This window comes from Battus philenor, unplaced genomic scaffold, assembly GCF_028537555.1.
Source record: "Battus philenor isolate CCGP_79_NKW_IND1 unplaced genomic scaffold, ilBatPhil1.0.hap1 SCAF_26, whole genome shotgun sequence".
Lineage (NCBI taxonomy): Eukaryota > Metazoa > Arthropoda > Insecta > Lepidoptera > Papilionidae > Battus > Battus philenor.
In genome coordinates, this window is record NW_027181689.1 from 10,426,614 (window position 1) to 10,440,133 (window position 13,520).

General features: G+C 37.1%; 3 protein-coding genes across 3 annotated transcripts; 2 read left to right on the top strand and 1 right to left on the bottom strand.

Annotated features, from left to right (window-relative positions):
- Positions 1 to 580: 580 nt before the first annotated feature.
- Hsp83 (Heat shock protein 83) lies at positions 581 to 3,314 on the bottom strand. Its single transcript, XM_068768544.1, has one exon. It carries the CDS (start codon positions 3,154 to 3,156, stop codon positions 1,003 to 1,005), a length of 2,154 nt encoding a protein of 717 aa, XP_068624645.1. The 5' UTR covers positions 3,157 to 3,314; the 3' UTR covers positions 581 to 1,002.
- A 3,027-nt stretch (positions 3,315 to 6,341) lies between these two features.
- On the top strand, positions 6,342 to 7,004 carry LOC137925275 (protein lethal(2)essential for life-like). Its single transcript, XM_068768702.1, has one exon. It carries the CDS (start codon positions 6,408 to 6,410, stop codon positions 6,972 to 6,974), a length of 567 nt encoding a protein of 188 aa, XP_068624803.1. The 5' UTR covers positions 6,342 to 6,407; the 3' UTR covers positions 6,975 to 7,004.
- Positions 7,005 to 9,881: 2,877 nt separating this feature from the next.
- Positions 9,882 to 12,171, top strand: LOC137925306 (heat shock protein 68-like). The gene has a single exon (XM_068768746.1). It carries the CDS (start codon positions 9,980 to 9,982, stop codon positions 12,074 to 12,076), a length of 2,097 nt encoding a protein of 698 aa, XP_068624847.1. The 5' UTR covers positions 9,882 to 9,979; the 3' UTR covers positions 12,077 to 12,171.
- Positions 12,172 to 13,520: the final 1,349 nt, after the last annotated feature.

Consider the following 13,520-nt stretch of genomic DNA (forward strand, 5'->3'; position numbering starts at 1 on the left):
TGTAAAGTCCAGTTTTGAACAGCTCCCTTGTGGCGAAAGGTCTCCACGTAGGGAACCATTCCAGAGTCTATGCTGGTTGAAATATCTTTTGTTACAGACAGATCTGAGATACCAGTTATTAGACGGTTAGAGCTAAGCGCTTTGATATGTTCCAATCAGCAGATAATGAAAATGTTAAGTCTGTCCGTTATTAAAAAAATCGAAAGTATTGTATCTCTTCTCGACTACAATGAGAGAAAACCAATATATAGTAATAAAAACACTTGCCCTAAAATGGAGGATTATATCTAAATTGTAAATTATATCTAAACTGTCGAAGTTGGTTGGTTGTACTTATCATGTAAGCATTATAACATGCTGAATTTGTTCAACTACTGTTAAAAGGAATTTATCTATGGGTAATTAAATAAAGATTTTACTTATTAGTTAATGTCTAATTCAGCAAGTATTCTAGTAACAAAAAAATATTTTACAAAGGCAATAGAAATTAATGTTTAGAGAAGAAAAAATAAAATGCTTTATGTATATTTTGGTAGTAATGTATGAATGTGCTGAAGGAAGTATAGAATAAAAGATCAGATACACAAAAAATTTTATTTCAGATTTTTACAGAGAAGCAAATATGCAAGAAATACCATTACAATGTAAATTCCACTAATTACATATTTAACTTTTCTTAAAATCCAAATCAATGTCGGAGAACAAATGTTCGACCGGCTTGTTGGTCAGCAAGGTAGAGACGAAAACATATTTATAAGTTAAGTTGCACGTTTCGACATCATCGAGAACTAGACAATGAAAGAAGTAGTCTGTTAATGTCTAAATAATTCAAACCCAATCAGGGAAATAAAAGAAAAAAATAATTATAATTAACTTTATTTTTAATAATTGGAATTTGAACTAAATCAGTCTTTGGCTGTACACCAGTGCACAAAAAAACTTTGATTACACATCGCAAACCATTACAACATGGTTAAAACATGCGGGAAACCATTAAGATATTTAGTCGACTTCCTCCATGCGGGACGCGTCGTCAGCGTCAAGCTCCAGGGTAGGGACCTCGCCAGCTCCAGACTCCTCAACTTGAATGGGCTCATCTTCATCAATACCAAGACCAAGCTTGATCATGCGGTAAATGCGGGAAGCGTGAACCTGGGGCTCATCCAATGTGAAACCGGAAGACAAGAGGGCAGTCTCGTACAACAGGATAACGAGGTCTTTGACAGCTTTGTCGTTTTTGTCTGCCTCGGCCTTCTGTCGGAGTGTTTCGACGATGGAATGATCTGGGTTGATTTCAAGGTGCTTCTTAGCTGCCATGTATCCCATGGTAGATGTGTCCCTGAGAGCCTGGGCCTTCATAATACGTTCCATGTTGGCCGACCAGCCGTACTGCGCTGTGACGATGCAGCATGGAGACTCAACCAGCCTATTGGACACGACTACTTTCTCGACTTTGTTGTCCAGAATGTTCTTCATGACCTTGCAGAGTCCTTCGAACTTGACTTTGTCTTCTTCGCGCTTCTTCTTTTCCTCCTCATCCTCGGGCAACTCGAGACCCTCTTTGGTGACTGACACCAAGGTCTTGCCGTCGAATTCCCTCAACTGCTGGACGACGTATTCGTCGATGGGCTCGGTCATGTAGACGACCTCATAGCCGCGCTTCTTTACCCTCTCGACGAAGGAAGAGTTGGCTACTTGGTCACGGTTTTCACCGGTGATGTAGTAGATGTGCTTTTGATTTTCCTTCATGCGGGATACGTACTCCTTCATGGAGCACGCTTCATCACCAGAGGCAGATGTGTGGTACCGGAGCAGATCAGCCAGTTTGGACCTGTTCTGAGAGTCCTCGTGGATACCTAATTTCAGGTTCTTGTTGAACTGTTCGTAGAACTTTTTGTAGTTTTCTTTGTCCTCTGCCAACTCCTCGAAGAGCTCAAGGCATTTCTTGACCAAGTTCTTCCGGATCACTTTGAGGATTTTGTTCTGTTGTAGCATTTCACGGGAGATGTTCAGTGGAAGGTCCTCGCTGTCGACCACACCCTTGATGAAGTTGAGGTATTCGGGGATCAGGTCTTCACAGTTGTCCATGATGAAGACGCGGCGCACGTACAGCTTGATGTTGTTCTTGCGCTTCTTGTTCTCGAACAGGTCGAAGGGCGCGCGGCGTGGTACGAACAGCAGCGCTCGGAACTCCAGCTGCCCCTCGACAGAGAAGTGCTTGACAGCCAAGTGGTCTTCCCAGTCGTTGGTAAGTGATTTGTAGAAGTCACCGTATTCCTCATGCGTGATGTCGTCGGCATTACGCGTCCAGATCGGCTTGGTCTTGTTCAGCTCCTCGTCCTCTGTGTACTTCTCCTTGATGGTCTTCTTTTTCTTCTTGTCTTTGTTGCTATCTTCTTCCTCATCTTCTCCGACATCTTCAATCTTAGGCTTGTCATCTTCTTTCTCTTCCTTCTTTTCCTCCTCGGCCTCGTCGTCTGACAGTTCCTTTTCACGTTCTTTCTCTACGACCAACTTGATCGGGTAGCCGATGAACTGTGAGTGTTTCTTTACAATTTCCTTAATCTTGTGTTCCTCCAAGTACTCTGCGAGGTCTTCTTTGATGTATAGGACGATCTTAGTACCACGGCCGAGGGGTTCACCCTGATCGGGGCGGACTGTGAAGGAGCCCCCGGCAGCAGACTCCCACATATATTGCTCATCATCGTTGTGTTTAGAGTGGACAGTGACGCGGTCGGCTACGAGGTAGCAAGAGTAGAAACCAACACCGAACTGACCGATCATACTGATGTCAGCGCCCGCCTGCAGAGCTTCCATAAACGCCTTCGTCCCAGACTTAGCGATGGTACCCAGGTTGTTAACCAAGTCGGCCTTGGTCATACCAATGCCAGTATCTATGATGGTTAGTGTACCTTCGCTCTTATTGGGCACAATCTTAATGTAAAGTTCCTTACCGCTATCGAGTTTCGACGGATCGGTGAGAGATTCATATCGGATCTTGTCCAGAGCATCGGAAGAATTGGAGATCAGCTCTCGGAGGAAGATTTCTTTATTTGAATAGAATGTGTTGATGATGAGGGACATAAGCTGGGCGATCTCTGCCTGGAAGGCAAAGGTCTCCACCTCGGCCGACTGTGCTTGCATTTCTTCCGGCATCTTGAATTATTAACTTAAAACCGTCGAACAAAATTAGGTACTTATTACTTTAATTCACAAATTAATTGACTAGCAACGCGGTTTGAAAAGAGCACGTGTGTAATCGCTGAGTATAGCACTAACGTTCTGCTCGCTTGTATTTAAAATGTAACGCGGTGCCGGACGTCACACTCCTTATATACCGTCGGTCGGTGGCGACATCTATGATGGGGTAGAAATTTCTAGATTTGGCGCGCTGCTTTCCAGTGGTTTGCAAGCGTTGGTAAAAAATCAATAACCACGCTATCGCATGTCTTGCACACGTGGTACATTCATTGAAACTATATTAACTTTTATCACACATAACATTAACTATTTTATAAATATATCAAATTTATGCTGAAATAATAACAATATAAAACTTTTATCAATAAAAGTTGAACATCGTTTTAAATAATAATAAACAAAAACATTGTGTTTTTTAAAACATTACATAACATTTTAAATATAAATAAAAAATCAAAAACTGTTTTATGAGTAGTACTTGGCTATATTCACCTATATACCTTTCATTTTCAGCAAATTCTGCATAAAATATTTTATATAAGTTATACTGATTTTTCTCTACTACTACGTTTATCTTTTTACCGGATTGAAATTAATCGTAATACTTGATATTAATTTTTGATTTGGGACGACACTGTGTTTAAAATTAATGATATTTTTTAAATTATATATATATATATATATATATATATATATATATATATAGCTAGTATGAGATGTATAGTTATTTAGTAAACATATTCATATTTCCTTAAAATTACTCATCATGTTTAACGTTTCTCAATAATTAAAACAAAAACGTTAGAAAATCAAACAATCTACGTCATTCTATGACACGAAGAAAAGTTTCTAGTATTTATTTGCTTTTCGGCTATTAAACATTTTCGAAGCTTTAATTAACTTTTAATATAAACTGTAATTATAATTACAAAAATATGTCATTTTTAAAAAATAATAAAAACGACTTCAAAATGTTGACGAGCCACGACAACTGGAAAGTTAGTTATACTACTCTCCGCAGCGCGCCGCTACGTATCCATCCTTTATTCGAGTGAAACATTCTGGAATGTTCAAGAATGTTCCATAATTTTTCTGTAAAATCCAATATTATGTATGAAAAATATAACAATTGAATAATTAAACCTCTCATTTTATATTTTAGGGTTTAAAAATAACATCATTGTTCAGTCGGTTTGTTTTAAAACGTTTTAAACATACTTTATAATATTTCTTCTAGAACATTCGTCGAATATCCGGTGAGTGAAACTGCTTTTCGCCGTTTCTGGCGCTGTATTCATCCGGAGTTATTCTACCGGTAGACGCATCAACTGAGGCTTCTAGAATAATCTGTGAAGTTGTGTATTGATTTTATGTATATTTGGTCAAAATCACACTTACACGGATATATAATGTTAAAAAATGTAGAAAGCTGCAAAACAAAAAAGTACTAACATAAATAATTAAATATCTTCACTTTCGCCGAACACGTGTTTTAACTGACATTTTTTTTTATAGCATGCTATTTATTTTAAGACAAGTAGTTTAAATTTCGCCCAAAATCATTATTTTCTTAACTTAAACACATTCAAAAAGCACAAGGATATTCTTTGTATTAGGTTTACGGTTTTACTTTACATTTTTTGTAAATAAAACTGACTGTAAATATTAATTAAAGTTCTGAAAATATTTACATGTAATTTTTTACATAAACGCATATAAAGATTGTATTTTACCCTTGTATTTAATAGTAATATTTAATAATATTGTTGATTTTATTAAATATTGTATCTTAAGAAATGAAAAAACGTATCTAACCTGTTTTAAATATATAGATTTGTAAGTTATTTTGGGCTCTCTTATCAAAGCATGTTCTTTGTTATAATTAAATGTTATATTAGTCAAATGGCTTCTAAGGATATATGAACAAATCCAAAAATACCATTTTACACACAATTTACTTCATCTTTAGTTAAAATGTTTATAAGTTAGACTAAATAGCTTTAAGATTTTTAATATAACCTTTATGAGAGCTTAGCTTTTAACAAAAATGCTGTTTTGTCAAATTTTTTGTAAGGCGAAATGCGTTTATGAATATGAACGCCATGTTAACACTACAATGGTGGATTTTAATCTTGGCTATAACTATATCCTTAGTATATCCGATATGTTCTGAATTATAATTGGCAATTAGATTACTGTACTAAATAGATAAATGTTTGCTCATCATGATTCATAATCATGTTATGTAGAATAATACAGAAACTAACCTATTTTCTGTTAACTAATCTTTTTTTGTGTTCAGTGTGGTATATCTACTTCTTGCAATAGGCTATGAATTATTTAATTTTAATGTGTTAAATTTAAAGTCTTCGTGTACGATATAATAAATAAAATATTGTGAAATTTTGTTCATTCCAGTATTACTTATATTTACTTATATAAATAGGTTGTATTATAATAATATTTTATATTAATTTTATTTAAATAAACCTAATTGTTCATATATTGAACTGCTTTTATTCTTGCATTTACCGTATTTGTGACGAAAAATCAATAACGATCAAAATAAATGCAGCTTCGCTAAGAGTCATCTATTGGCCTTGTAAATAAATAAAGTTACAACAAAACTATTTAATTTGTTTTGGAGTTAGGCTTAAAAAAAATAAAAATAATTTAAAAAAAAAATAAAAATAAATTCCTCTTATTATTTTTAATTCGGTATTATATTTAAAGTGAAATAAGACATCGTAATTAAACACTTCATAATTAACACTTCAGCAAATATGTTAATAGTTCGCCTAATACTCAATAGGTGGCGGTAAAACTCAAATCAGCTTCTGTACTTACCCTAAACATTTTTTTTTGTACAATTTTCCTATTCTGATGAGGTAATTATTATTGAATTCATGTAATAAAAATTAAGATAATTACTGATTCTGTTTAATGAGAAAGTAAATTTTGTTGTTAAAAAAATTACTATTTCATTAAACAGAAAATTTTGAAAAGTTATCGAATTTATCGGTAGATGTCGCTAATATACATTCAAGAAAATTCTATATCGTACCAGAACGTTCTGGCGAATTATTCAAATTTCCGACCATATATATTGCGACGCAGCGCCTTTGCGGGCTAGTTTTCTTTGTAAAGTGAACGCACAAGTTTATCGCGCTATCAAAAGTTAAGTTTTCCCGCGATTTAAGACAACAATGGCTCTTCTACCGTATTTAATAGATGACTTAGCGCCAAGGCGTATCCGTAACCACCTTTTCGATTTGGATTTAGATTCGGACGATTTTCTCCCAGATTTGTTTGATCGTCCGATAATACGGGCGCGAAGATATTTGCGACCGTGGAGGAACCTCACCGCTTTGGATCGCGACGTGGGATCCACAATCAAGTCTGACAAAGATAAATTCCAAGTGAATCTGGACGTCCAGCATTTTACGCCAGATGAGATCAGCGTGAAAACTGTTGATGGGTATGTCGTCGTAGAGGGAAAACATGAGGAGAGGCAAGACGAACACGGTTTCATCTCGCGTGAGTTCAAAAGGCGTTATGCCCTCCCGGAAGGATGCAACTCTGAGGCTGTTGTTTCTAAGCTGTCTTCGGATGGAGTGCTGACCATTATCGCGCCAAAGGAATGTTCACAAAAAGGAGAAAGAGCAGTTCCTATTACTCATACCGGGCCGGTAAGAAGGAAGCAGGTAGATGAAGTACAGAACGGGGACGTGGAAGAAGCAGTGAAATCACCGCAAAAGAAGAAGAGGCGTTAATATGGTTCAGAAGACTTAAAGTTATTTTAAGTGATTCATTCGGTATTAATAATTATAAGACTGATTTTTAAGATTTATGATTAAATAATAAATGATAATTTCTTAATTGCTTTTTTTATTTCTTGTTAAACAAACCCATAATGATTATGATAATATGACAGACTAAAATAATATTTACATAACACAAATTCTATAAGCATGCAGTTTAGATTTACTTTTTTAATTGAAAATATATGTAATAACATATTTAAATATTATATTCTAAATTTTAAAAAATAAAAAAATTTGATTTAATATTTAAATGACATGATTTTCTTCTATGAAAAATTTTTTTTTCCCTTTGAATTTAAATTCCGCTTGTCATAAGGAATTGTAAGGGAAAAATGTCATACCAGTAATTCAAAATTGGTGTAAAAGCTCTGAAAGGTGAGAATGTATAGCTCATTTGTTTTCAGTCAATGAATGGTGTACCATAACCTATCCTAACTAAAAATCAATTGTATCAATTACTTAAAAACTAAATCATAATATAGTTAGAGAAAGAGTTTTTAAGTAAGAATTACTATATATTAAAATTAATCATTGTTTACTGTCTGTCACTGCAGATTTTATACTGCCTTTATACTGCTATTAACATATTTGAATCATTATTATATACAGGGGGTGTTAGAAATAGGTGTAATAGCTTTAAAGATTTTTGTTTACAGATACTTTCAAACCTTTAAGGCTTTACACATTTTAGCAATCACCTTGCATTAATTTTAGTTGGTTCTGTTTTTTACTGAACAGTTGCCATGTTTGTATAAGTCTGTATAATAAACATTTTCTTATTCTATCTGAAAATCTTGAGTTTTATTGCAATATCCTGATAGTATAAAAATGTTAAGCTTTTTAAATAAATTGGGCCTATTATACCTAAAAATTTTAATAGCAGTAGAAATATTCAGTTACATTTTATACAGAATAATAAGAGAATTAAAACGGCACAAGTAAGTTCATTCATATTTTTTGGAAAATATACAGATTAAATATTATAGCCAATCACAGGTACAAAAATTTGTTTATAGGTTTTCAAAAATAGAAATAATACATATATGTTACTATTATACATGTACCGTTATGTAGTTTACATATATATATTTTTAAATTTATTAACCAATGATGAAAGAAAAAATTAATAATATTTATTTTTATTTTTAAAACTTTCTTAGGAGAGGAAAAGAAAAAATACATTTTAAACATTAATTCAAATTCTTTATTTAAAATTCGATAAAATAAATCTATTATTAATAACAACATGAGTCTAGCACTTCTTCGGATGAAAAATACTTCAGACCTGAGCCAAAAGAAGCTCAGCGGGTCCATACTTTTTTAAATTACATATTTAATAAATTGCAAGCTTGGAGGCAAACACATCACATCATTCCCAAGTTGTGAGATATTCTATGAAGTTTATAGTGTAAGGATTACTCATGGCACTATCTTTCTATGATAATTTTTTTCTATCTAATGTATTGTAATTATTAATGAAGTCAAATATTAGTTGTACAAAAATTGTTATTGCGATTTTCTTTGGACTTTCACTGCTATACAATTGCAGATTCTGCTAGTACAAGGTGGCAGGGCATAGAAAGTGCTTAGCTAGTCTTAGACCTCTTTTAAGGTAGCAACGCTAGAGGGCTTCCTGAGGAGCTTTGGCATGAGTGGTGACCACAAGCTGGTAGAAGCGGCGTGGGTAGGCCTCAATAAGTGGATTGATAGCATAATTTAACATTGAAACCTATGCCTTGCAGTGAGAGTCTATCAGATGATATGTAGTTAATTCATATATTTATACATGTATTGTTTGAATATAACATGTTTTTTGTTTCATTCAAAAATTCACCTGGTTAGTGGAGGCAGTTAGCCCGTACCTATGCAAAACCTAGGCTCGAAGGTTCTTCGGGATCCTCGATTAGGAGCCCTTAAATTTAACTTGATTAGGTCTACACTACCAAATTTCCTAACATGATAAAAAAACACAAGAGCAGCAAATTTATAATTTTGATATAATTCTTTTTTATTTTTTTTATATAGACTCCCGTATTGGAGGCATCGTGTGGTCACTGTGTTTAAAGACTGGGCAGTATAATATTATAGGAAAAATATTTTTGTAATTTTCACAATTTATTTCTTCATTTATGCGTCATACGATCTATCATTTTAAATTTTTAAGTAAGAGATCATTACAGTTTTGATATTATACCCTGTACAGACCACAATAAGTTATTTTCTTTAGAATATTATGTAAAAAATATATGTTGTGCTTTGACTATTACAAGTAAAAGTTTAAGGAGCACAGTTGTTTTTTTAATTTATGGTACGTTCTATTCAAAAATAAATAGTTTCAGAAAATAACATTATGATGATAAAGTAAGAAAACGTAATTACAAAATTCGAATTTGTACATATAAAAATTAATTATTGTTTACTATCTGTCCATTTTATAATAGGTACTCAGATATAATTTGAAGGAAAAGTCGTTTAATAATTTTCTTAAAAACTCTTCAATACGTAACGCTGCAGTTCAATCATAAATCAAAGACATTACTTTTATTTAAGCTAAACTTGTTTTTGCAATCCCTTCGACCTTAATTTCAACTTGCATGTCTGTTCGTGCTATCCCTTTCTAACTAACGTACGTAACGCACGTCGAAGTTTCTCGAAGCTTCGAGAATGTTATCTGGTTTGTTGCTGTCCCTTTCTATTTTATAATGCGTAACCGCTCTGTTATATCCAGAATGTTCTCGCTACGCCGTCCGCATTGGCCGACTCGCGAACTTACGAGATGTTTCGAGAATTCTATTCGTTGAATATAAAAGCCGTGCGGCCGGCGCGGGAAGTCAATTATATTTGAAACGCGATACGAAGCGAACGAAGAGAAGAGTTCGGTGTTTACCGAAGTTGTTTCACAAGCGATTATATATTTATTAAATACTAAAGGAGAAGCGTAATTTTAAAACAAAATGCCAGCTATCGGAATTGATCTCGGAACGACGTACTCGTGTGTGGGAGTCTGGCAGCACGGCAATGTGGAGATCATCGCCAATGACCAAGGCAACAGGACGACACCTTCGTACGTAGCCTTCACCGACACAGAGCGACTGATCGGCGATGCGGCCAAGAACCAGGTGGCGCTCAACCCCAGCAACACGGTTTTTGACGCCAAGAGGCTGATCGGGCGCAAGTTCGACGATCCAAAGATCCAGGCGGACATGAAGCACTGGCCCTTCAAGGTGATCAATGACTGCGGCAAACCTAAGATCCAGGTGGAGTTCAAAGGCGAGACAAAGAGGTTTGCGCCAGAGGAGATTAGTAGCATGGTGTTGACTAAGATGAAAGAGACCGCTGAGGCATATCTCGGCACCGCAGTGCGAGACGCCGTGATCACGGTGCCGGCCTACTTTAACGACTCGCAGCGTCAGGCCACGAAGGACGCAGGCGCTATCGCCGGGCTGAACGTGCTGCGTATCATCAACGAGCCCACGGCCGCCGCGCTGGCCTACGGTCTGGACAAGAACCTGAAGGGTGAGCGCAACGTGCTGATATTCGACCTGGGCGGCGGCACCTTCGACGTGTCCATCCTGAGCATCGACGAAGGTTCGCTGTTCGAGGTGAAGTCGACAGCCGGCGACACGCATCTGGGCGGCGAAGACTTCGACAACAGGCTAGTGAACCACCTAGCAGATGAATTCAAACGCAAGTACAAGAAAGACCTGCGGGCTAACCCACGCGCCTTACGCCGCCTACGCACCGCGGCCGAGCGCGCCAAGCGCACGCTGTCCTCCAGCACTGAAGCCACCATCGAGATCGACGCGCTCTACGAGGGCATCGACTTCTACACGCGCGTCTCCCGCGCGCGCTTCGAGGAACTCAACTCTGACCTGTTCCGCGGCACGCTGGAGCCGGTCGAGAAAGCTCTCCGTGACGCGAAGATGGACAAGAGCCAGATTCACGATGTGGTGCTCGTAGGCGGCTCCACGCGCATCCCGAAGGTGCAGGCTTTGCTGCAGGAGTTCTTCTGCGGAAAGAAGCTCAACCTGTCCATCAACCCCGACGAGGCAGTCGCGTACGGTGCTGCGGTGCAGGCTGCTATCCTCAGCGGAGAGTCGCACTCCAAGATCCAGGACGTGTTGCTGGTTGACGTGGCACCGCTGTCGCTCGGCATTGAGACTGCTGGCGGAGTCATGACGAAGATCATCGAACGCAACTCGAAGATCCCATGCAAGCAGTCGCAGACCTTTACCACCTACTCTGACAACCAGCCAGCAGTCACCATACAGGTGTACGAGGGCGAGCGCGCGATGACCAAGGACAACAACCTGCTGGGCACGTTTGACCTAACCGGCATTCCGCCAGCGCCGCGAGGCGTACCTAAGATCGACGTGACCTTCGACCTAGACGCAAACGGCATTCTGAACGTATCGGCCAAGGAGAACAGCACGGGCCGCAGCAAGAACATCGTGATCAAGAACGACAAGGGGCGGTTGTCGCAGGCGGAGATCGACCGCATGCTGTCCGAGGCCGAGCGATACAGAGACGAGGATGAGAAGCAGCGACAGAGGGTCGCCGCACGTAACCAGCTAGAATCTTATGTGTTTGCTGTGAAGCAAGCCGTGGAGGAGGCGGGCGACAAGCTGAGTGATAGTGACAAGAGCGCGGCGCGCCGGGAGTGTGATGAAGCGCTGCGCTGGCTGGACAACAACACGCTCGCCGAGCGCGAGGAGTATGAGCACCGACTCAAGGAGCTGCAACGCGTCTGCTCGCCGCTCATGTCTAAGATGCACGGTCAAGGACAAAGCACGGGAGGAATGCCCGGAGGCATGCCAGGCGGAATGCCGGGAGGTATGTCGGGAGGCATGCCTGGAGGTATGCCTGGAGGTATGCCTGGAGGTATGCCTGGAGGTATGCCTGGAGGTATGCCTGGAGGTATGCCTGGAGGTATGCCTGGAGGTATGCCTGGAGGTATGCCAGGAGGTATGCCAGGAGGAATGTACGGTGGAATGCCGGGTGGAATGTACGGTGGACACCACAACGGCCCTACAGTGGAAGAAGTTGATTAAATTCAAAACAACATTCCAAAATTGTAAATAGTTAACTAACTTTCGATTTCTAATATAAGACTGATAAATTATTTTTATTATGTAAGTCGATACCACCGTTTGATAATTGTAAATATAAATAAATTTAAGAAATCACACAAGAGTTTTATTTCTGTATTATTATATTTTTATTTTGAAAGTCAATCCCGAGGGATCAAAGGGTATATTTTTCGTTTAGTTTGTGCTTTGCTCAATGTCACTCACCGAAAAAAAAACAAATAATGTTTTTGGCCGTTGTTTTTTAGTGAAACATTTTAAACACTTCTAGCGATATCGCTGAAGTTTTATTTAAAAACACAATGCAAAGGAATTTATAATTTTGTGCGAAAAAAACTAAAAACTTATTCCCCTTATAAATAAACAACGAGAACCTTATTTCATAAAATCTCGGTATAGTCTACATTAAGAGATTCACGACTTGAAATCCCTGTAAAAAAGAGTAATTATCAATTTTAGGCATAGTAGAGTGTGCCATTATTTACGAAGTACACAAATACAAAAAAAAAACAAATTAATTTTCAAAAATATCGCCTACTGGATTTTAAAGTTACACTAGATTTAAACGAATATATTTTTTTACCTACGTCAATATATAAAACTGAACAAATGATTTAGGAAATTTCTCGAATTTTGTAATAATGATACAACGCCATCTATCCGTATATTAGTACATCACTATCACTTCGCTATGTAACCAACTTATTGACCTGCTTTAGAAATGTGCTAAAATATGCGATTTCTATCGATAGATTTCGCATTAAGGGTAAAAATTTGTTATTAAGTTATCAAACCCAATTTACATTATCTATACATTACAATGATATTAAAAAATAGGTTAATAATTAAGTATTAATTTATATTATTCAAGATCGGTTGTTTTAGAATTTAGGTCATTACACAACTTAAATTTAGAACTTTCATTAATTAAAACATGAACCGTTGTTTCTTTTTACCTCTATGCAAATGTTTTTTGTGACCGTAAAAACATCACCGATTTTCCCAAGAAGTGTGACATACACAATATAGATAACAGAAGCAAAAAATATTGTAATGCTTATCCATAGATTTTAAGCCAACAAATCTTTTTATGGCAAACGTATATGCTATTACAAAAGGATTCCATATTTAGTTCAGAAAGATCAATAATTTACATTTTTTGGGGACGTAATAAGTCGTTGCAAGATTTAAAAAAAATTCATTCATTTATACATTCATGTTAGATGTCCACTGCAAGATAGGTTTCACGCAAAAACAACTACACTGTAAATGACTTTATAGATGATAGCACATCTTGGATGTTACTTGTTCGCCTGCAGGCTATTTTAAATTTAAATAGATAAAATATTTAAATAGGATAACGTACTACTACATTTAAAATTTTCTTTTATCGGAATTAATTTTGTTA

Coding starts and splice junctions, on each gene's coding strand:
- Hsp83 (XM_068768544.1), bottom strand. CDS start 3,156: ATGCCGGAAGAAATGCAAGCACAGTCGGCCGAGGTGGAGACCTTTGCC.
- LOC137925275 (XM_068768702.1), top strand. CDS start 6,408: ATGGCTCTTCTACCGTATTTAATAGATGACTTAGCGCCAAGGCGTATC.
- LOC137925306 (XM_068768746.1), top strand. CDS start 9,980: ATGCCAGCTATCGGAATTGATCTCGGAACGACGTACTCGTGTGTGGGA.